The sequence below is a fragment of the Salvelinus alpinus genome, chromosome 11 (assembly GCF_045679555.1).
Source record: "Salvelinus alpinus chromosome 11, SLU_Salpinus.1, whole genome shotgun sequence".
Classification (NCBI taxonomy): domain Eukaryota; kingdom Metazoa; phylum Chordata; class Actinopteri; order Salmoniformes; family Salmonidae; genus Salvelinus; species Salvelinus alpinus.
This window is the reverse complement of record NC_092096.1, coordinates 65,160,496-65,181,878: the sequence shown is the minus strand read 5'-3', so window position 1 is coordinate 65,181,878 and position 21,383 is coordinate 65,160,496. Positions and strand designations below refer to the sequence as shown.

The 21,383-nt window shown below is 44.5% G+C and overlaps 1 protein-coding gene across 12 annotated transcripts in view; it reads right to left on the bottom strand.

Moving 5' to 3' along the window:
* Nucleotides 1–13: 13 nt before the first annotated feature.
* The window catches only part of LOC139534679 (calcium/calmodulin-dependent protein kinase type II delta chain), a 111,212-nt gene continuing 89,842 nt past the window's right edge, over nucleotides 14–21,383 (bottom strand). For 2 of the 12 annotated variants that reach the window (XM_071334031.1, XM_071334030.1), the window contains exons 13-20: nucleotides 19,657–19,697; nucleotides 17,385–17,435; nucleotides 15,693–15,737; nucleotides 15,306–15,354; nucleotides 8,421–8,496; nucleotides 8,234–8,328; nucleotides 7,853–8,089; nucleotides 14–1,626 (exon numbers count right to left, since the gene is read on the bottom strand). In XM_071334031.1, the coding sequence (XP_071190132.1) occupies nucleotides 7,854–8,089; nucleotides 8,234–8,328; nucleotides 8,421–8,496; nucleotides 15,306–15,354; nucleotides 15,693–15,737; nucleotides 17,385–17,435; nucleotides 19,657–19,697 (593 nt within the window). In that variant the 3' untranslated portion in view covers nucleotides 14–1,626; nucleotide 7,853. Of the gene's footprint in view, nucleotides 1,627–7,842; nucleotides 8,090–8,233; nucleotides 8,329–8,420; nucleotides 8,497–15,305; nucleotides 15,355–15,692; nucleotides 15,738–17,384; nucleotides 17,436–19,656; nucleotides 19,698–21,383 lie in introns of all 12 variants that reach the window. The other 10 variants (XM_071334035.1, XM_071334034.1, XM_071334039.1 and 7 more) reach the window with 7 other exon arrangements.

Sequence of the window (21,383 nt, the reverse complement as noted above, 5' to 3'; positions counted from 1 at the left end):
CAGCCATTAGAAGTAAAATGTAAACTTTTTTAAAAATGTTTTTTTATTTTTTTATTACAGTGATCACCTCACAAACTTTAAGCTATGGGCAAAGTGACATGGAAATAAGAGATTTGGCAGAAATCACATTTTATTTGATATTTCTTAAACATCTATCAGTCCTTTCTCATCATGGCAACAATATACACTTTGTCCCATAGTACAGTTCAACGTAACTTTAAAAAAATGATTGTGTTGTCTCACCATTCCTGTAGGAACAAATCATAAATGGGGTAGGGAACAGTTCTTAACACCACAGTGGCTATCCTAATGGCAAACCTACTCAGTGCCTTTAATCCCAAGCGTTGTGTAACTAAATATTCTAGGTTGACCTTGATTCAATTCTACTGCATCTCTTACATTTCCATCGGCAAAACCAACCTATAAACACCCATTTATGAAAATATCTACCAACTAGGAAAAACTGACAGGAACAATGTGATCCCATATGACTGTCTCCCTTCTCAGTATAAAACGTTGTGTGTTGCAACTTGTCAAGTAGAGTAACTAACACCCAGGTGTCAGTGGTAAAAGCGGCTAGTAAAAGGCTATATGTCTTCGATAGGTTCTTATGCATGGACACGGGGTTGGGGAGAGAGGAGATGCTACAGACTAAAAAAAACAGAGAACCAGTCGCTATATATGAAAGGGTCAATAGTTCCCAAAAAATATATAACCAATAAAATTCACATAATTATCATCCTTATGAAAATATCATGATTGGACTTTAAAACAGTGTTCCATATGGCATACAATTGCTTCTATAGTTTACATTCTATCATTGAGAATTCTGTCACATTGCGATGATGTAGACGCAAACGCATAACATAGGATACCATTTTCCCCTTAACATAAACTGTCAATAAAAATTCCCAGTAATCATACTTAATATTGAGGCAGTTGATAACAACTTGAATTGTTAAAAAGATTGCAAACTAAGCTCATATTTAAACAGTTTAATATTCCAGAGTTTAAGCAAAGATATAGCGATTCACGTCAATCACAAGTCTATACATCACCAAAACAAAAGCAAGCTCATGTTTGTCGTTCACTTATGTTCTTAGATTTTTCTGCACAAAGACTGACATTTAAAGAAGGATTGACAGACTGCAATGTTGGTTTAAGGCTAAACCTATATCACTTCAGTTATTGGGATTGATGTGTAATATTCAGATGATATGATGAGTTTGGTATTGGTTCACCGCATGTTCCTGACACTGATAATATTGAAGATTGAATGCCATGGGAAAATGCTCAAACTTAAAACATGTTCAAAAAGAGGAAATCATTGTTTCAGAATAACAAAAATACATGTTTAGTTATAAATGTCCTGCGATGAGACAGAAGAATGCGATAAAACAACAAACATTTTCACTCTAAAATGATCAAATATAAAATTATATCGTCAAGATTGTTGTGTTTTTTCTTTTCATCTTTTGCAAGATGAATCTTGAGTTCAGCATCGACGATATGTAAACAACACTCTGAGATGGCAGAGTTGGGCCGGGATTGGATGAGGATGTGACAGACACTTGGTAGGCGGGGTCCATAGATCAGCAACAGCTGCAGGATAGGGAGTCATCTCAACTGCAATACAAAGATAATTTTGGAATTAGTAACTTGTGTTGTATTGTCAAAATATGTGTTTGAGGCTAGAGAAAGACCAAAGCGGAACCAAAGCAGACCAAGCTAGCTACATAGCTCCTGTATAAAGCAGGTCAGGTGGGCTAAACTACAGTGGTTACTCCACTAAAGGTTTTGTGTTTATGCTGCGGAACTTAGGAGGTAATTTGTGGTTTAGTACAGTACCCTGCGTCACCACTTCATTGCTCCAGACCACCACAAGGGGGAGTTAGAGCACTGATTATGCTTTTGGGTCCTACTGTGTCTCTAACTGACAATGAATGGGCGACATACACCTAAATAGAAACGGATAACCGTGCACGACTATAGAAACGGATAACCGTGCACGACTTCAGTATTACTAGCTAAAACGGTTGTTACACTAAGGCTTTTATTCTTTTATTTTGTTAGGATTATTTTGCTCTTACTGTAGTACTTTAGGCCACTCCCGACCGGTCACGTTGTACAGCGCTTGAGTGGCGCAACGGTCTGTGTTGCTACAGATGCTGGTTCAATACCCGTGTCAGCCTCAACTTTTTCCTCGCTCATTTTACGTTATTTGAAAACGAAATCTCCTAAATATTGTTATTTTTTCAAACAAAGCGATTATTATTATTAATTTAGAATTATATAAAAGCCCCTTGGATATTCTCACAGATATATTATTAACCCTGTTATTAGGAGGACAATATATATTGGTCATATTGGTCATGGCTCCTGAGTGGAGCACAATGGGACTGCTATGCAGTTCTCCAGCTGTATCCAGTGAAAGCACGCGAGGTTCAAGGCACGAGGGCAGGATGGGCCGCAGAGCCACTCACAGAAGATGGATCTAGCCCATGGGGAAGGGAGGAGGAACCCCACCCCGCCACACTGAGTAGCACAGAGCAACACTTTGTGGGGCATTGCACTAATAATGGCGCAGACAAAGGAAACGTTCCTGCTGTTCTGTTCTTAGTGCCAGTCTGCACGTTGAAACTAAAACCATGTAACTAATAAATGGCATCTTTATGCTTTCGTTAATAAAATAATGATAAAAATACTCTTTCAAAATGCCGATGTTTATTTAGTTATGGATCCATAACGAATTACTATGGGAATAAAAATCACTGAATTACAGAAATTTCCTCCAATCCTCTATAGTCCCTGTGCCCAAGAACACAAAGGCAACCTGCCTAAATGACAACAGACCACGTCCGTAGCCATGAAGTACTTTGAAAGGTTGGTAATGGCTCACATCAACACCATTATCCGAAACCCTAGACCTACTCCAGTTTGCATACCACCCAAACAGATCCACAGATGATGCAATCTCTATTGCACTCCACACTGCCCTTTCCCACCTGGACAAAAGGAACACTTATGTGAGAATGCTATTCATTGACTACAGCTCAGCATTCAACACCATAGTACCCTCAAAGCTCATCACTAAGCTAAGGATCCTGGGACTAAACAGTTCCCTCAAACTGGATCCTGGACTTCCTGACGGGACGCCCCCAGGTGGTGATGGTAGGTAGGAACACATCTGCCACGCTGATCCTCAACACTGGAGCTCCCCAGGGGTGCGTCCCCTCCTGTACTCCCTGTTCACCCACGACTGCATGGCCAGGCACGACTCCAACACCATCATTAAATTTGCAGACGACAACAGTGGTAGGCCTGATCACCGACAACGACGAGACAGCCTATAAGGAGGAGGTCAGAGACCTGGCCGGGTGGTGCCAGAATAACAACCTATCCCTCAACGTAACCAAGACTAAGGAGATGATTGTGGATTACAGGAAAAGGAGGACCGAGCACGCCCCCATTCTCATCGACGGGGCTGTAGTGGAGCAGGTTGAGAGCTTCAAGTTCCTTGGTGTCCACATCAACAACAAACTTGAATGGTCCAAACACACCAAGACAGTCATGAAGAGGGCACGACAAAGCCTATTCCCCCTCAGGAAACTAAAAAGATTTGGCATGGGTCCTGAGATCCTCAAAAGGTTCTACAGCTGCAACATCGAGAGCATCCTGACTGGTTGCATCACTGCCTGGTATGGAAATTGCTCGGCCTCTGACCGCAAGGCACTACAGAGGTTAGTGCGTACGGCCCAATACATCACTGGGGCTAAGCTGCCTGCCATCCAGGACCTCTACACCAGGCAGTGTCAGAGGAAGGCCCTAAAAATTGTCAAAGACCCCAGCCACCCCAGTCATAGACTGTTCTCTCATTAGCTAACCGGGCTATCTGCATTGTGTCCCGCCACCCACCACCCCCGCTTTTACGCTACTGCTACTCTCTGTTCAACATATATGCAGTCACTTTAACCATATCTACATACTACCTCAATCAGCCTGACTAACCGGTGTCTGTATTTAACCTTGCTACTTTTACTTACCTATTGTTCACCTAATACCTTTTTTGCACTATTGGTTAGAGCCTGTACGTAAGCATTTCACTGTAAGGTCTACACCTGTTGTATTCGGCGCACGTGACAAATAAACTTTGGCGGAGAGTCACGTCATATTTTTCGATATACTGAAGGCCTACCGTAGGCAAAACTACTGTCTCACTACTGTTGAGTAATGTGCTGTTAAATGTGGTATAGGTCTTATTTATTTAAAGAGCATATTTAAGTTAGAAGCAATAGGATTTGAAGCAAAAGCCTACAACTATTTTAGCACCGTTTCGCACTGCTCTGAGACAAGCATGGGGACTGGTTTTGATAACGGACAGAATCTCCGTTTGGGTATTGGTTAGACTACAATTATACAATTAGGGTGTAGAAATGTTAGTGTAACCTTTATTTAACTATTTAACTAATTCTTATTTACAAGGACAGCATACTCCTTCCTCCCCATCGGGGAATTGAACCCCGGTCTCCCACGTGTCTGCACGACACGGGGATTCTTTAGCTAAATAGCCCAGTACAGTACTCCCGACCATCACGTTGTACAGCGCCATATTTTCCATTCCATCCTAATGAAAACCCAGAGGTTTTTCCATTATTCTTGGAATAGAAACACCATAACATTAATCAAATTAATTAAGCAACATTTCTTAAAAATCAGTCCCATATACTATGTTCTTACAAAAAAGGTTTTAAATGCTATAGTACAGGCCATATTGAAGGTTATCAAATGCTTCTCAAAGATGCCCTCTGGTGGTCAAACTAGCACTAACTAGCATTAATGGTACCAGTGGTTGGCACTTAAATAACGTCTGAAATACGCTGCAACTTTTAAAGGATGAGATGGGCTGAGATGGGCTGATGGGCTGAGCTACAGTCACCAACCTTGACAAGCTAGGGATGATCAAGGCTAAACAGGAACCAAGTCAGCCCACACTACATACAGTAGCACCTAGTAGCTACATAGTGGAGACCACACTACATACAGTAGCACCTAGTAGCTACATAGTGGAGACCACACTACATAAAGTAGCAGGCTAGTAGATACAGTTGAAGTCAGAAGTTTACATAAACAAGTTTCAATGACTCCAACCTAAGTGTTTCAACCACTCCACAAATTTCTTGTTAACAAACTATAGTTTTGGCAAGTTGGTTAGAACATCTACTTTGTGCATGACAAGTAATGTTTCAAAAAAATTGTTTACTGACAGATCATTTCACTACTAATTCACTGTATCACAATTCCAGTGGGTCAGAAGTTTACAGCCACTAAGTTGACTGTGCCTTTAAGTAGCTTGGAAAATGCCAGAAAATGATGTCATGGCTTTAGAAGCTTCTGATAGGCTAATTGACATCATTTGAGTCAATTGGAGGTGTAGCTGTGGATGTATTTCAAGGCCTACCTTCAAACTCAGTGCTGCTTTGCTTGACATCATGGGAAAATCAAAATAAATCAGCCAAGACCTCAGAAAAAAATTGTAGACCTCCACAAGTCTGGTTCCTCCTTGGGAGCAATTTCCAAATGCCTGAAGGTACCATGTTCATCGTACAAACAATAGTACGCACGTATAAACACCATGGGAGCACGCAGCCGTCATACCTCTCAGGAAGGAGACGCGTTCTGTCTCTTAGAGATGAACATACTTTGGTGCGAAAAGTGCAAATCAATCCCAGAACAACAGCAAAGGACCTTGTGAAGATGCTGGAGGACACAGGTACAAAAATATCTATATCCACAGTAAAACGAGTCCTATATCGACATAGCTTGAAAGGCCGCTCAGCAAGGAAGAAGCCACTGCTCCAAAACCGCCATAAAAAAGCCAGACTATGGTTTGCAACTGCACATGGGGACAAAGATTGTACTTTTTAGTGAAATGTCCTCTTGTCTGATGAAACAAAAATAAAACGGTTTGGCCATAACGACCATCGTTATGTTTGGAGGATAGAAGGGGAGGCTTGCAAGCCGAAGAACACCTTCACAACCGTGAAGCACGGGATGGCAGCATCATGTTGTGGGGGTGCTTTGCTGCAGGAGGGACTGGTGCACTTCACAAAATAGATGGCATCATGAGTGAGGAAAATTATGTGGATATATTGAAGAAAAATCTCAAGACATCAGTCAGGAAGTTAAAGCTTGGTCGCAAATGGGTCTTCCAAATGGACAATGCATACTTCCAAAGTTGTGGCAAAATGGCTTAAGGACAACAAAGTCAAGGTATTGGAGTGGCCATCACAAAGCTCTGACCTCAATCTTATTGAAAATTTGTGGGCAGAACTGAAGAATCGTGTGCGAGCAAGGAGGCCTACAAACCTGACTCCGTTACACCAGCTCTGTCAGGAGGAATGGGCCAAAATTCACCCAACATATTGTGGGAAGCTTGTGGAAGGCTACCCGAAACGTTTGACCCATGTTAAACAATTTAAAGGCAATGTTACCAAATACTAATTGAGTGAATGTAAACTTCTGACCCACTGGGAATGTGATGAAAGAAATAAAAGCTGAAATAAATCCTTCTCTCTACTATTATTCTGACATTTCACATTCTTAAAATAAAGTGGTGATCCTAACTGACCTAACATGCTGACCAGACCGGACACGTCGCGTGATCCAGGTTATTCAATTATTGCACCCACACTGCTCACGCGCGCCAATGAGCGTCTGCGTTGCCAAGGGCTAAAATAGAAGTCGTTCCCATTTCTGACGCAGATCGCGCTGCAAGTCCTGCCTCTCCCATCTCCTCATTGTTTTATAGAAGCAACTACCCACGTGCCATCTCCTCATTGGTTATACCCACGTGGGTGATTGAAAGACGAACTGTTTTGCCGGTCGTCGTGGTAATACTATGAAAGTTTAGATGCCAATCACCATATAAGTTCAAAGATGAAAAAGCCTGGAAGGAGGAGAGATGACTAGAAATGATTCGGTTGGCCGTTTTATGTGTGGATTAATTGTCGGAGTAGAGGACCTTGTGCATTTCAGGTAAAATAACAACTCAATGTTTATATCCCAGGACAAATTAGCTAGCAACAGCAAGCTAGCTAAATAGGACAAATTAGCTAGCATGTCCTAGCTAAATTGCCATACATGTTTAATGCTTTTCGACCTGTCCCCAAATTAATGTAATTGGTTCAGAGTTTGCTTTGATATTTTAACTTGCGTGTCATGATCGCGTTTGGTGTAGGGGAACAAAATACATTTATGCACGATGGCGCACGCGCGCAGCCGGTTTGGGTTCCGTGTTAGACAGGGAAGTTTTACTAGGATTAATTGTCAGGAATTGTGAAAAACTGAATTTAAATGTATTTGGCTAAGGTGTATGTAAACTTCCGACTTCAACTGTACATAGCGCAGACCACACTACATAAAGTAGCAGGCTAGTAGCTACATAGTGCAGACCACACTACATAGAGTAGCCCCTAGTGCAGGTGGGGCCGATACAGGACAGACACAGATGCAGGCCAGCTACAGGACAGGGACTGTAAGTACATCGTTCTTAGCCAGGTAGGGATATGAGGTTCAAAGTAGAACCAATACAGCTACATAGCTCCACAATGAATTCAGCTAACCAAGACAGCACTGAGAGAGCACCAAGACAGCACTGAGAGAGCACCAAGACAGCACTGAGAGAGCACCAAGACAGCACTGAGAGAGCACCAAGACAGCACTGAGAGAGCACCAAGACAGCACTGAGAGAGCACCAAGACAGCACTGAGAGAGCACCAAGACAGCACTGAGAGAGCACCAATACAGCACTGAGAGAGCACCAAGACAGCACTGAGAGAGCACCTCTAGTCACCTTACTTGGCGGGCACAGTGGGTGAGCCGGAGCGGTGGAAGTGGATGTTCTGCCACTTGGCGTCACGGCGCTGCCAGATGCGTGTCTCCTCTGACTGCATGGTGCGCGGCATGCCGTTGGCGTCCATGTACTGGGTGAGGCGGATGTAGGCGATGCACGCCGCGTCCTCGCCGATCAGGTGCACGTGGGGGTTGAGCAGGATGGTGTGGACGGGCCCTTGCTTGCTCCTGGACAGAGCTGGATGAGAGAGGAGAGATGGAGGGAAATGTATCAAATCAGTACACAATCAAGGTAAATAATGCTTCTACAGCCATAGGTTTTCATATGGCTGTGTGTAGATCTTTAAAGCTACGAGTGCATAATGGGATGCAGGTGCTATACCGTTCTCAAAGTAGAACTTGTGGAAGTCAGTTCCCTCCACGAGGTTTCCCAAGGCCTCTGGTTCAAAGGATGTCAGGCCAGGATCACAGATCTTCCTGTGGGAGGAAACAGGAAGCACAACACAATGAAGATCGGAATGCATATGTTTTTTTGAACGGTGTAGTGTTAAAAATCCCAAATCACTAACGTGTAGGCTTCAAAGTCTCCATTGTTGATGGCCTCAATCAGCTGCTCAGTCACTTTGATGATCTCCTGCTTACGAGCTGACGGAGAGCAAGAGAGAAAAAAAATGACATTTTCACAAGTTGGCTGTCCCACAGCCATAGGTGATTAGAGTAAGACACCCCTGATGTGTTGAGTCATCTAGTGAGTCTCTGTAGAGATGTTGAGGGATTTACATGAACCCAAGTAGTGTTAGCAATGCAGCCCAAAACACAGCCAAGAGGTCCAGGGGCAAAGGGGTGTATTCATTACGGCGATTCTGTTGCAAAATGTTTTGCAACAGAAACAGTTTAAACTAAAAATGTTTTGCAATGAAAACTAGTGGACAAATTCAGGTAGGTCCCTCCCCGCTTTGTTCTGTTTGCTCTTGTTTGGTTCTTAAACAGTCAACAGTCAACGACAATGAATAAACCACAGGTTCACCACTTCCATACACACACACACACACACACACACACACACACACACACACACACACACGGGAGAATCAGTGTGTTTCACCATCATTACCACAGATAACACAGACAACATGATTTCATTACCTCGCAAATTACGTAGGCAAGATAAGAGACAATGAATGTAAAGAAAAACAAAGATTTTGTGGTTTAGCAAATCTCTTATTGGGCTCATCAACATGAATTTGAGGTAGATGTCAAATGGAATGGAAGTGAAACTGACCCATAGAAAACATGCATCAAAACGTAGTCCCAAAAAAGAGAAAGATCAAATGCTATTCTCTCAACTCTTTACCTTCGACACCTTGGTCCCCTCTGACACTTTCAATCGACGTGACTGACAGAACGCAAAGGATGCAAAGAAGAAACATTTTCCCTCAGTTCTCAGAAGATTGTTCACCAGTGGCAGCAAAATAGTCCAACGTTTACAGATATAGACCGAGTGAAAGACCAACAACACTCCAGCTATGTCTTACATTAGCCATCAGTGATTGGCTACTAGCCTGGCAGCTAGTCTGATACATCTGAAAACAGGGTCAGTTTACTCAACGAGTTCTTTGACATTTTGCTGTCGCACAGTCCAACATGTACAAACCCGTCAACAGATCACTGACAGACCTTGCTCTCTAGCAGTCTGTTTGCTATGAAGCAACACTACTCCTCCCCTGGAAGTGGACAGCGTAATCTGTCTCGCTGATAACACACAACAGCACATGGCGGGAAAACAAAGCTATTTTTCGCTGTTGATTATTATCTAAACAGAAGTAGATCAACTGCACTTGAGACTGAACACACACACAACATTGTCTTATGTTTGACATCTCTTTTTTTTTAGGGGCCAGTATTACTCTTTAACATGTTGCTTCCTATGAGGTGCTGTATACTGAGCTCTGCACACACACCTGTTTAGATCCTGAAGGAGCAGTAATAAGAGGTTAAACTGAGCCTTGGTTCTGACAGGGATCTCAGACAGAGAAGCCGAGTGTGGAGCTTCTCTCTGCCTCTGACCGTCTGCCTCTCTGTCTGAGCCTGGAAGGTTCATATGACACACACACACACACACGCGCGCACGCACGCACGCACGCACACACACACACGCACACACGCTGGGAAGGAGAGCTTCTGAATAGGCCAGCTCACTCAGCACTTCTCCACCAACCGCAATCCACTTATCAAATGTGCTGTCAATGTAGAGACATTAACGGTCAACGAAACCATCCCGTTCCTGGAAGTCGTCAGTGCCGTCTGTGCAAAGAACAACCTCGATCCAAACTAGTCCTTAAAGTATACTCAATCTCATTTAGACTGTTCACTGTCAACCCTGGAGCTGACGACTTTCTTTCTCACCATCTCCGTACGCATCAACACAGCAGTAATACTTTCTAAGCCCAATTTAGGTGTAATACATTGCTAATGTATTACTGTATGCATTTACAAAGCCTGTTATGAGGAGACAGTGGTGATAAACTCAGTCCTGGTTAGATCATGACCTCCAGAGGGCAGCACAGTACACACATAGTGGACGCCTGTATGACAGACCGGTGCTGAAGCAGAGTGTACTGTAATACCTGGCCAACGTACAGAGTGCAACCTCAGTAAGACAAGGGCTACTTTTCAGTAGCTTTCTTTCACAGGGTTCCATGACAAACACTAAGAGGTTTGTATGCCTTTGTTTAGTCTTTGGTAATGAGTGCCAGGAACAATGAGGGAACTATTTGCATTTATAGTCACTCATCGGGTGCACCAAATGATCCTAAAACTCATATCCTAAACAAATGTGGACTTCCAATGACGCATATCTGATAGCGGTCAAGACGATATGAAGGGAGGTTCAGGGATAGTGAGGCCTAGAGGGCAGTGGGAAACAGTTCTGGTTCTACCCTCTCCGCTCACTCTGCTCTGGGTGAACTTATACTGCATATCGCTGGGGCCCAGGCTAGGCAGGGGCCCGAGGGGGTGCAGAGGCTGGGGCCCCTGAGTGTGGGTGACAGGGTGGACAGAGAGTAAGACCACAAAGGAGGTGGTGAAGAGGAGGAGCAGGTAGCAGGTGACCAGGGCCCTCAGAACATAGTAAAGCCCCGCCTTATCTCAGCTCACTGGTCACCATAGCAGCACCCACCCGTGGCACGCGCTCCAGCAGGTATATTTCACTGGTCAACCCCAAAGCCAACTCCTACTTTGGCCACTTTTCCTTCCAGTTCTCTGCTGCCAATGACTGGAACGAATTGCAAAAATCACTGAAGCTGGAGTCATATCTCCCTCACTAACTTTAAGCATCAGCTGTCAGAGCAGCTTACTGATCATTGCACCTGTACACAGCCCATCTGTAAATAGCCCACCCAACTACCTCATCCCCATATTGTTATTTATTTTTTGCTCCTTAGCACCCCAGTATCTCTACTAGTACATTTAACTTCTGCACATCTATCACTCCAGTGTTAATTGACAAATTGTAATTATTTCACCACCATGGCCTATTTATTGCCTTACCTCCCTAATCTTACTTCATTTGCACACACTGTATATAGATTTTTCTATTGTGTTATTGACTGTACATTTGTTTATTACATGTGTAACTCTGTGTTGTTTGTGTCACACTGCTTTGCTTTGCCAGGTCGCAGTTGTAAATGAGAACTTGTTCTCAACTGTCCTACCTGGCTAAATAAAAGGTGAAATATATTATTATTATTTTTTTTTTTAAATGTCGTCACCGGGCGAGTGACACTTGGGGACTAATTGGGTCCTTCCTGTGTGTTGGGTTTCTGCTTCAGAATGCGTTGTGGCCAAAAACATGGTTTGTTTATTCGGAACATAAAAAAGGGGCGAGACGATGTCCAAAATCTTTTTTCAAAACACATCCTACAGTCTTCAACTCCTACACACAACGTGATGAAACGACTACCGTATAAAATGGGCAAATTAAATGCCTTCATCTTTCAAACAAAGGAGCTGCCAAAGACAACAAAGTGAATAGGAAATTGACGAGCCTCTAGCTGCACATAAACATTAGAAACACCCACGTTTAGTAGAGCGACCATTACATACATCCTTGACCCGGCAGTAATCATCCGTCAGGGATTGCAAACGTGGACACAAAGCGACACTGAAATGCTAGGAAACCTTCATTTACTTTCCACACAATGCCGCCGTAGCACAGTAGATAGGAGTCCTAGGACATCCTGGTGCTCTCAAATGGGTTTTGTAACAAAGGGACAATTGTTCAAAGCAGGTAGCTCATGATTGCCTGACCAAATGTCATCCTACTCTCTCAGATTTTCAAAGGGGCCTTTTAAGGTCTAGAAGGGGAAGATTCCTTCTGGTGATTAGGGTCTTGTCACACTCCCCAGAAGGTATGATGGCATTATGAGGTAAAACATTCCATTTGAAGTGGGAGGTGAACAAATGACTATCTGTAATGGTAGAGTGGAGACACACACACACTGTTCTGGCTCAGCGGACCATCAGAGCAGCAGCGAGATGGGAGACCATGCCTGGCAGCAGAGCCTGATTCAGCTCCCTAAACGACCGTTCTGTCCACACCATGGTAGACTCCGCCTGCTCTCAAACCTCTCCTCGGGGTCTCCCAGCCGTTCCATGTATTTTAACTATCGTACAGCGAGCACACCTGATTCAAATTGTCAACTACATTCCATGTAGTAATGTGGATCGACGTAACATTCCATGTAGTAATGTGGATAGACGTAACATTCCATGTAGTAATGTGGATAGACATAACATTCCATGTAGTAATGTGGATCGACGTAACATTCCATGTAGTAATGTGGATCGACGTAACATTCCATGTAGTAATGTGGATCGACGTAACATTCCATGTAGTAATGTGGATCGACGTAACATTCCATGTAGTAATGTGGATCGACGTAACATTCCATGTAGTAATGTGGATAGACATAACATTCCATGTAGTAATGTGGATAGACGTAACATTCCATGTAGTAATGTGGATAGACGTAACATTCCATGTAGTAATGTGGATAGACGTAACATTCCATGTAGTAATGTGGATCGACGTAACATTCCATGTAGTAATGTGGATAGACGTAACATTCCATGTAGTAATGTGGATAGACGTAACATTCCATGTAGTAATGTGGATAGACGTAACATTCCATGTAGTAATGTGGATAGACGTAACATTCCATGTAGTAATGTGGATCGACGTAACATTCCATGTAGTAATGTGGATAGACGTAACATTCCATGTAGTAATGTGGATCGACGTAACATTCCATGTAGTAATGTGGATAGACGTAACATTCCATGTAGTAATGTGGATAGACGTAACATTCCATGTAGTAATGTGGATAGACGTAACATTCCATGTAGTAATGTGGATCGACGTAACATTCCATGTAGTAATGTGGATAGACGTAACATTCCATGTAGTAATGTGGATAGACGTAACATTCCATGTAGTAATGTGGATAGACGTAACATTCCATGTAGTAATGTGGATCGACGTAACATTCCATGTAGTAATGTGGATAGACGTAACATTCCATGTAGTAATGTGGATAGACGTAACATTCCATGTAGTAATGTGGATCGATGTAACATTCCATGTAGTAATGTGGATAGACGTAACATTCCATGTAGTAATGTGGATAGACGTAACATTCCATGTAGTAATGTGGATAGACATAACATTCCATGTAGTAATGTGGATAGACGTAACATTCCATGTAGTAATGTGGATAGACATAACATTCCATGTAGTAATGTGGATCGACGTAACATTCCATGTAGTAATGTGGATCGACGTAACATTCAATGTAGTAATGTGGATCGATGTAACATTCCATGTAGTAATGTGGATAGACATAACATTACATGTTGGAGGATGGCAGTGCATGTCTAAGGAATGAGATCAGAAGATGAAGTGAATTCATTTGAATGAAAAAGCCAAATGAATGGATGCCTGGATAAACAAATGCATATCTGATGAATTCACATGCAAGAAAAACTAAAATGGTACAAAGAAAAATTGGAATTTTAACAGCCAACATATTCATGCAAAATCAGTAGGATAACATGCAATACGTGGAGCCCTAACGCTGAAGAATCATGAGTTACACTACATGCTAAGTCAGGGGTACGCAGGCACACCAGGAACAGGGTTGCCTGCCCCTGTGCTAAGCAAACACCTCAGTGCTGTGAAAATAACATATTACCTTTCACTTGAGCAGAGAGCTAACACAGTGCTACTAGCCTAATACAGGTGGCTAGCCCTTCATGCTAGGGACAGAGCGGCGCTAGGGACAGAGCTAGGGACAGAGCGACGCTAGGGACAGAGTTAGGGACAGAGCGGGGCTAGGGACAGAGCGGGGCTAGGGACAGAGCTAGGGACAGAGCTAGGGACAGAGCGGGGCTAGGGACAGAGCGGCGCTAGGGACAGAGCGGCGCTAGGGACAGAGCGGCGCTAGGGACAGAGCGGGGCTAGGGACAGAGCGGCGCTAGGGACAGAGCGGCGCTAGGGACAGAGCGGGGCTAGGGACAGAGCGGGGCTAGGGACAGAGCTAGGGACAGAGCTAGGGACAGAGCGGGGCTAGGGACAGAGCGGGGCTAGGGACAGAGCTAGGGACAGAGCTAGGGACAGAGCGGCGCTGGGAACAGAGCTAGGGACAGAGCTAGGGACAGAGCTAGGAACAGAGCTAGGGACAGAGCGGAGCTAGGGACAGAGCGGCGCTGGGGACAGAGCGGCGCTAGGGACAGAGCGGCGCTAGGGACAGAGCTAGGAACAGAGCTAGGGACAGAGCGGCGCTAGGGACAGAGCGGCGCTAGGGACAGAGCTAGGAACAGAGCTAGGGACAGAGCGGCGCTAGGGACAGAGCTAGGGACAGAGCGGCGCTAGGGACAGAGCGGCGCTAGGGACAGAGCTAGGGACAGAGCGGCGCTAGGAACAGAGCTAGGGACAGAGCGGCGCTAGGAACAGAGCTAGGGACAGAGCGGCGCTAGGAACAGAGCTAGGGACAGAGCGGCGCTAGGAACAGAGCTAGGGACAGAGCTAGGGACAGAGCTAGGGACAGAGCGGCGCTAGGAACAGAGCTAGGGACAGAGCGGCGCTAGGAACAGAGCTAGGGACAGAGCTAGCGATAGAGCGGCGCTAGGGACAGAGCGGCGCTAGGGACAGAGCGGCGCTAGGGACAGAGCGGCGCTAGGGACAGAGCGGCGCTAGGGACAGAGCGGCGCTAGGGACAGAGCGGCGCTAGGGACAGAGCGGCGCTAGGGACAGAGCGGCGCTAGGGACAGAGCGGCGCTAGGGACAGAGCGGCGCTAGGGACAGAGCGGCGCTAGGAACAGAGCGGCGCTAGGGACAGAGCGGCGCTAGGGACAGAGCGGTTTGTTTATTTTTCTAGTCATTTGTGTGCTCCTACCTTTCACGTCCTCATCTTCCACGGTGGTGTTAGCACTCTCGCTGGACTCCTGTTGGACAAGAACAAACAGAGAGCAGCAATGAACACCTGCCGGCTGTGGAGACTGGATTAAGCGTGAGCACAGGATAAGTGATGTACTGTCAGATGGGGGATTTTTCTTTTTTTTTGTAGACGGGACCGGTGGTCCGTATTGACCCCGTTCTCTGGGTATGGATGCGGTCCGCCAGTTGAGTATGGGGGGGGGATCTAGGGCATACATTAAGGCACCATGCATATCAACAAAGTTTAGTAAATAACACTAACTAGAAAGCTTATCACTGCTACCTACAGCACATTATTAGCAAAAACCTCTACACTCGCAAAACGACAGTCCTATTTAATCACTACCTTGTTTCCATCAGTTGGGTTGTGGAGAACAGTGGTTTGAGGCTCCTGATTCATGGAGAGGAAGAGGAGGAGGAAAAGGAGTGTGAAGAAGAAAGGGGATAAATAGACAGGAACTTGATGTGGTAAACAGTTGCCCAGATGATCAATTCCCATGGGTCACATTTCAAAGAACCGTTGAGTAGTCAACTTGGTGCCCTAAGACATTAGAACAAACAACCAAGCAACAGACAAGACAGGACGGGAGGTGTACAGCAGTAGCAGCATGTTAGTCACCAGGCCCTTCCTGGATATAAACTACAGGAAAAGGTTTGAGGTGTGTACAGCCAAGGCATGCAGTTCACGTTCAGTCCTTACTCCAGGCCAGTTGTGTGTACGTACTGCATAGTGAGTGAACATCAGTCTGGCTTTGGCAGGCCCCATTTCTCACATCTAAGAATACATAACCACATCACTCTAGAACAGGGATGGGTAAACGGCCCCTCTTTTGAAGACCCTCGGATAAAAAAAGAAAATAAATAAAAGAAAATAAATTAAAATAATATACATAGAGATATTTATCTTTGTAACTCAGTTAGGTCTCAACTTACTGTTAAAGTTAGAATAGTAGAATACACACGGTGCAATTTAAAAATGAGTTTCTTTCTTGACATGTCAGTCACTAATAGTCACTCAATTAGCCCATGTCAGCTAACATGTTTTAGATTGTAAAATAGATGGTTGCTAGGCTGCTAGGCTATCTAGACTTAGTAATCATGGTTGAATTACCAGCCAGGGGCCGCCCATTGATTTAGTTAGTCAGTCTCACTCAGCTATAATATAAAAAACTGAAAACATTTCTCTCCGCACCATGGCAACATGTGTAGAATTGCAGGAAATGAATAAAACGTTAAAAGTATCTCTGCCGTCAAGAGGGGGGGTGCTAAAATGTTTTGCTCACAATGTGCTGGGGGGGGGGGGGTGTACATGTACTATGCTATTAGATAGCCCCATGGTTATTAGATATGGAATTGAATGAAAAACAAAGCTATTGCAATATTTTGTATGAATTCCTAAATGATAACCTTATACTGGTGCTGTGGGCTGGATAAATACAGTACAGGCCTCTTGGCTGACCTGACCTGTGTAACATGCCTAGATTAGACCTGGGTAAATCTGTGAGCCAACGGGTGGGCTGCCTGTCATAAGGAATGCCATCGCACAGCCATGTCGAAGCTCATGTGTGGTGACACGGGTGGCACTATCAGAACAATCTGCCTTAGGATGTCTTTCTCTGAGAGAGAGTGTGTGTGAAGTCTATTTTAGGACGCACGCCCAACCAGCATGTCTCGTTGGTTTCCCTGGTAACTTGGGGAAAGCTTCAGTGGATTAACAGTAAAAACAGCAGGCCCAGGGTGTACAGGTCTTCACACACACACAGAAACATGCAATGCCGAACTAGAGGCCATCCCAAACAGAAATACACAACGTTCAAGTGCACATACCAACTGCAATGTCTAACCACAGTATAAGGAAATGCCTGTGTATGATACAAATAACATGTGTATATAAAGTAAACAAAAATGCAATATTAAGAGGCATCACTGGCAGCAAAACAAGGAGAGACATCGTTAGAGTGAGCAGCCCAAGCACGAAGGATGACAGAGACAGACGGACAGGCAAGCAGGCAGGCGTGCAGAAAGACAGGCAGAGTACCAGAGTGGGGGGCTCTTTGGGGCTGGTGACTACATTGGTCTTGTTGTTGATCTAGAAAATGAGTGGATAGAGAGAGACAGAAACAGAGATAGATTTCAGGAACAAGGACTAATGCTCCCTAAGACAGAGAGATAGACAGGAGAACAATATCAGCATAGAGAGATTTGTCAGGAACACAGGGCTGCAAGAGAGAAAATGTTAAGAGTAAAGTCTCGCCTGCAAATCTACAGGTGTTAACATCTACTCTGAAGGGTAGAAAGTTAAGGTAGACAAAATAAGTTCATTAGACATCCGTTAGTTCCAAGCCTGTAGCAACGCATCATTACTCTGCAGAGCATTATGCAAAAGAAAAAAAGCATGCAAAGGACTTCCTCGCTGAAACAGAACTTGAAACATTAAAACGGTCGTAAACTTAAAATCCTGTTTTGAAAGCGATCAGCTTTTCCGCTTGACTGTTTGCAGGTTTTTCAAGAAGAGAAAATAGCCTAATTGGGGCTACTAACGCAGTTTATAGAGGCCTTGAATCTAATGAATTAGTGCTATTGTGACTACTAGAGAGGAGAAATAAAAAGCCAGAGGTAATGCAACTATCCACTCAAACAATGTCATTACATCCCAATAGTTGTGGGTTTTCCTGTTAACATGAACATCGTTGTCTGCATCGAAGCACATTGTCATTGGAAGAACATCAGGGGGAAAATGTATATCAAAAGGCGCTGTACAATTCCTTTATGAACTGCATGCCCTGATTATGTAGCGTCGCCATTGGGCATCCCAGCAGTGTAAAACCTTGTAATATGGGCCAACTGGAATGCACATGCTGGTAGGACTAGGTTCTCTACAGGGAGATGTGGGACTGAAACTACACATCAAGAGGCTTCTACAATTGGTTGCTCATTAACCCAAGATACTAGACAACTGTACTAGGCCAGGCTTCTACAAATGGCCAATTAAAACCACCCTGAATCTATCCAGACTATGATGTACTAAAATCAACCACAACTGGCAACCCATAGCGGTTGCCAGGTTGCATAAAAAGTAGATAGGCATACCAGCATTATTGGCATTGGCTCGGTTTCATACTTCCGTTTCTGTATCGATCCGTTAGAACACAAAAGAGAACAAGACAAACTGGGTCCAATATCACAATATCTGAACCCCCAAAACACATACAGTACGTGTCAAGACCCAAGAGAATTACAGTATACTGCTTGAGAAAATATATTTTGTACCAAAAAACACAATTGTAATCATTATATATTCAGCATGCATGGAAACCAAAATTGATGACCGGATAAAAATGGCTGCCGTTTCTGCTGGACTCCTGCGATAAACCTGAAATAATCCTTCAAATGCCGTACGCTATACTTTCAAAACACGCCGATGACTCGGCTGCAGATTTAAAAAGAGAGTTTTTCTAAACCTCCTACAGCGGTTTAAACTGCCAGCCATAAACACCTGGGATACCTCAGTGTTTTTTCAGATCATGTGTCAAGTGCCATGTAATGCACCTGGGTATGTGATTTTAGGATAAGCATTTGGAGAGGGAGAGGAGCTGCAGGGTTGGGGGTGCGGAGATGAGGGGCCAGACAAACAGCCAGCGTAATAGTTTGACACTGGGCCCAGGGTGTAGAAACAGAAACTGGAGAACAGCTACTCAACCACAGATGTGAGAGCACACTGACAGACCCCAGTGGGGCGAGCAATAGAGGGGGATGAAGAGAGAGGGGTGAGAGGAAGAGAGAGAGAGAGAGAGAGGGTAGAAATATAGAAAATAAAAAAAGAGAGCGATGAAGAGATTGAAGGGAGGGAAAGGTATTGAGAGGAGCGGGAGACAAAATCCCCAAATGAGGAAGAGGGTGACAGGAATTTTGCTATTAGATTTCGAAACAGAGACAGACGGGGGACAGAGAAAGAGGTGAGGTGTAGAGGTGATAGGGAACCAGTGGTGGCTACGATGGCTGAGATTTGATTGGACGGGAGATGAGGGCTGTCATTCTGAGTTAGCAGATCATCCGTCACAGCATTCTTTTTTCTCAGCTTCCTCGTATCACAAAACAGATGCCACCACTCTCTAACTGAATTATTTTGGAAAGGTGGGATAAAGGTGGGGCAGATATCTTAGTCACGCAGCACTCAAAATGACAGACTATTTCACTGCTGGCACGTGGAATAAAAGTATTGTAGAAATATTTCCCACTTCTCTTCAAGTGCAATATAAGTTACATGAGTGTGTGGTCAGGTGTTAAGACAGAAGTAGTGGATGACCTACCTTGACACCGTCAGCTTTCTTGTTGAGCAGGCTCTTGGCTGCTGTAAGGAAAGAGGGGACATGATCAGAGAGGACACCTCTGACACACACTCACACGCTGCTAAATCTAGTGAAGACGGCGAATTATGGACCAACTGTGACAGTCTCCAACCAGAGATGGAAGAAGCAAAAAGGAAGATGCAAATTAAGTGAGAGAAATCAAACTTAGTGATTAGTTTGCGAGATGCAATTATAGCTACAACTAACAGCCTGATAGGGTTTCTATGGAAGAGGTCCAACGAATTGAGGTTTAATGCTCTCTGCCAACACATGCACATGCACAAAAAGAGACCTTCAATTGCTTGCTACTAAACATAAAAACAGTTAATGTGATAATCTAATTAAACACTTCAATTCTAACTCCTCATTAGAACACATTAGCACATGCTCCTACAATAGATCAACATGCAAATATAATCTAGACATGGAGAGAGCTGATTGGCCGATGAGGCTTCTGGCACGTGGAGAAGCTCAGTGATTGGTTAAAGTGATCAGGGCTGTCATACCTAAAGGAGGAGTTTATGAGAGGGGAGGGTAAAGGTGTTGGTGAACATGTTTAGTAGGTCTCAGAGGGGGGTGCTAGAGGGGGGTGCTAGAGGGGGGTGTAGAGGTGGGTGCTAGTAGAGGGGTGCTAGAGGGGTGCTAGAGGGGGGTGCTAGTAGAGGGGTGCTAGTAGAGGGGTGCTAGAGGGGGGTGCTAGAGGGGGGTGCTAGAGGGGGGTGCTAGAGGGGGGTGTAGAGGTGGGTGCTAGTAGAGGGGTGCTAGTAGAGGGGTGCTAGAGGGGGGTGCTAGTAGAGGGGTGCTAGTAGAGGGGTGCTAGAGGGGGGTGCTAGAGGGGGGTGCTAGAGGGGGGTGCTAGAGGGGTGCTAGAGGTGGGTGCTAGTAGAGGGGTGCTAGTAGAGGGGTGCTAGAGGGGGGTGCTAGTAGAGGGGTGCTAGTAGAGGGGTGCTAGAGGGGGGTGCTAGAGGGGGGTGCTCGTGACTACATGGGTGGAGCGCAGTGCCAACACAGGCCTCTTTCCATGCCAGAGTCTCTTACCTCACAGGGTTACACGTTAAACAAACAAACAAAGGGAGAGAAAAAATTAACGTAAATAAAACAGAATGGGTGTCAAGTCTTGCTCGGAGCAAAAACTATTGGCTATATGGAGAATATGAACAATGAACACAAAGTACTGTTTAATCTTAAAATAAAACACATACAAGTTGAAAGGGTTCTAGTGACAATCAGTATTGACCGGGAGAGGCTAAACCATCATCTGTGTTTTTCTGCCTGAACAAAGTCCACATCTTTCCACCATTAACACCTCATCACACCGAGAGGGGTATATTTTGCTAGCAGACAAAACATGTAAGTATTGGGTCCTACCACATTGATCTGCAACCCCCCACTGGTCTCCAGTCTCTATTGATATGAGCTGGGTGGAGGCTGATGGTGGCTCTTCTAAAGGCTAGCGTATTCATCCTGGGGTTCTCCCCTCACATTTTTGTTGCTCTTTTATGCGTTACTCTCCTTATTCTTCCTCTCTCACTCTGTCAGTCCTTTCTTTAACACCTGCCCTTCTCATTCCTCCCGCTGTCACTCCTCCCTATTTTCACTTATTTATCTCGCCTTTGTTTCCCTCAAGTGTTTTGGTGAAATAAATAACCCAGCTGCATTATTCAGCAACAGCTGATGGAGAATTCTAA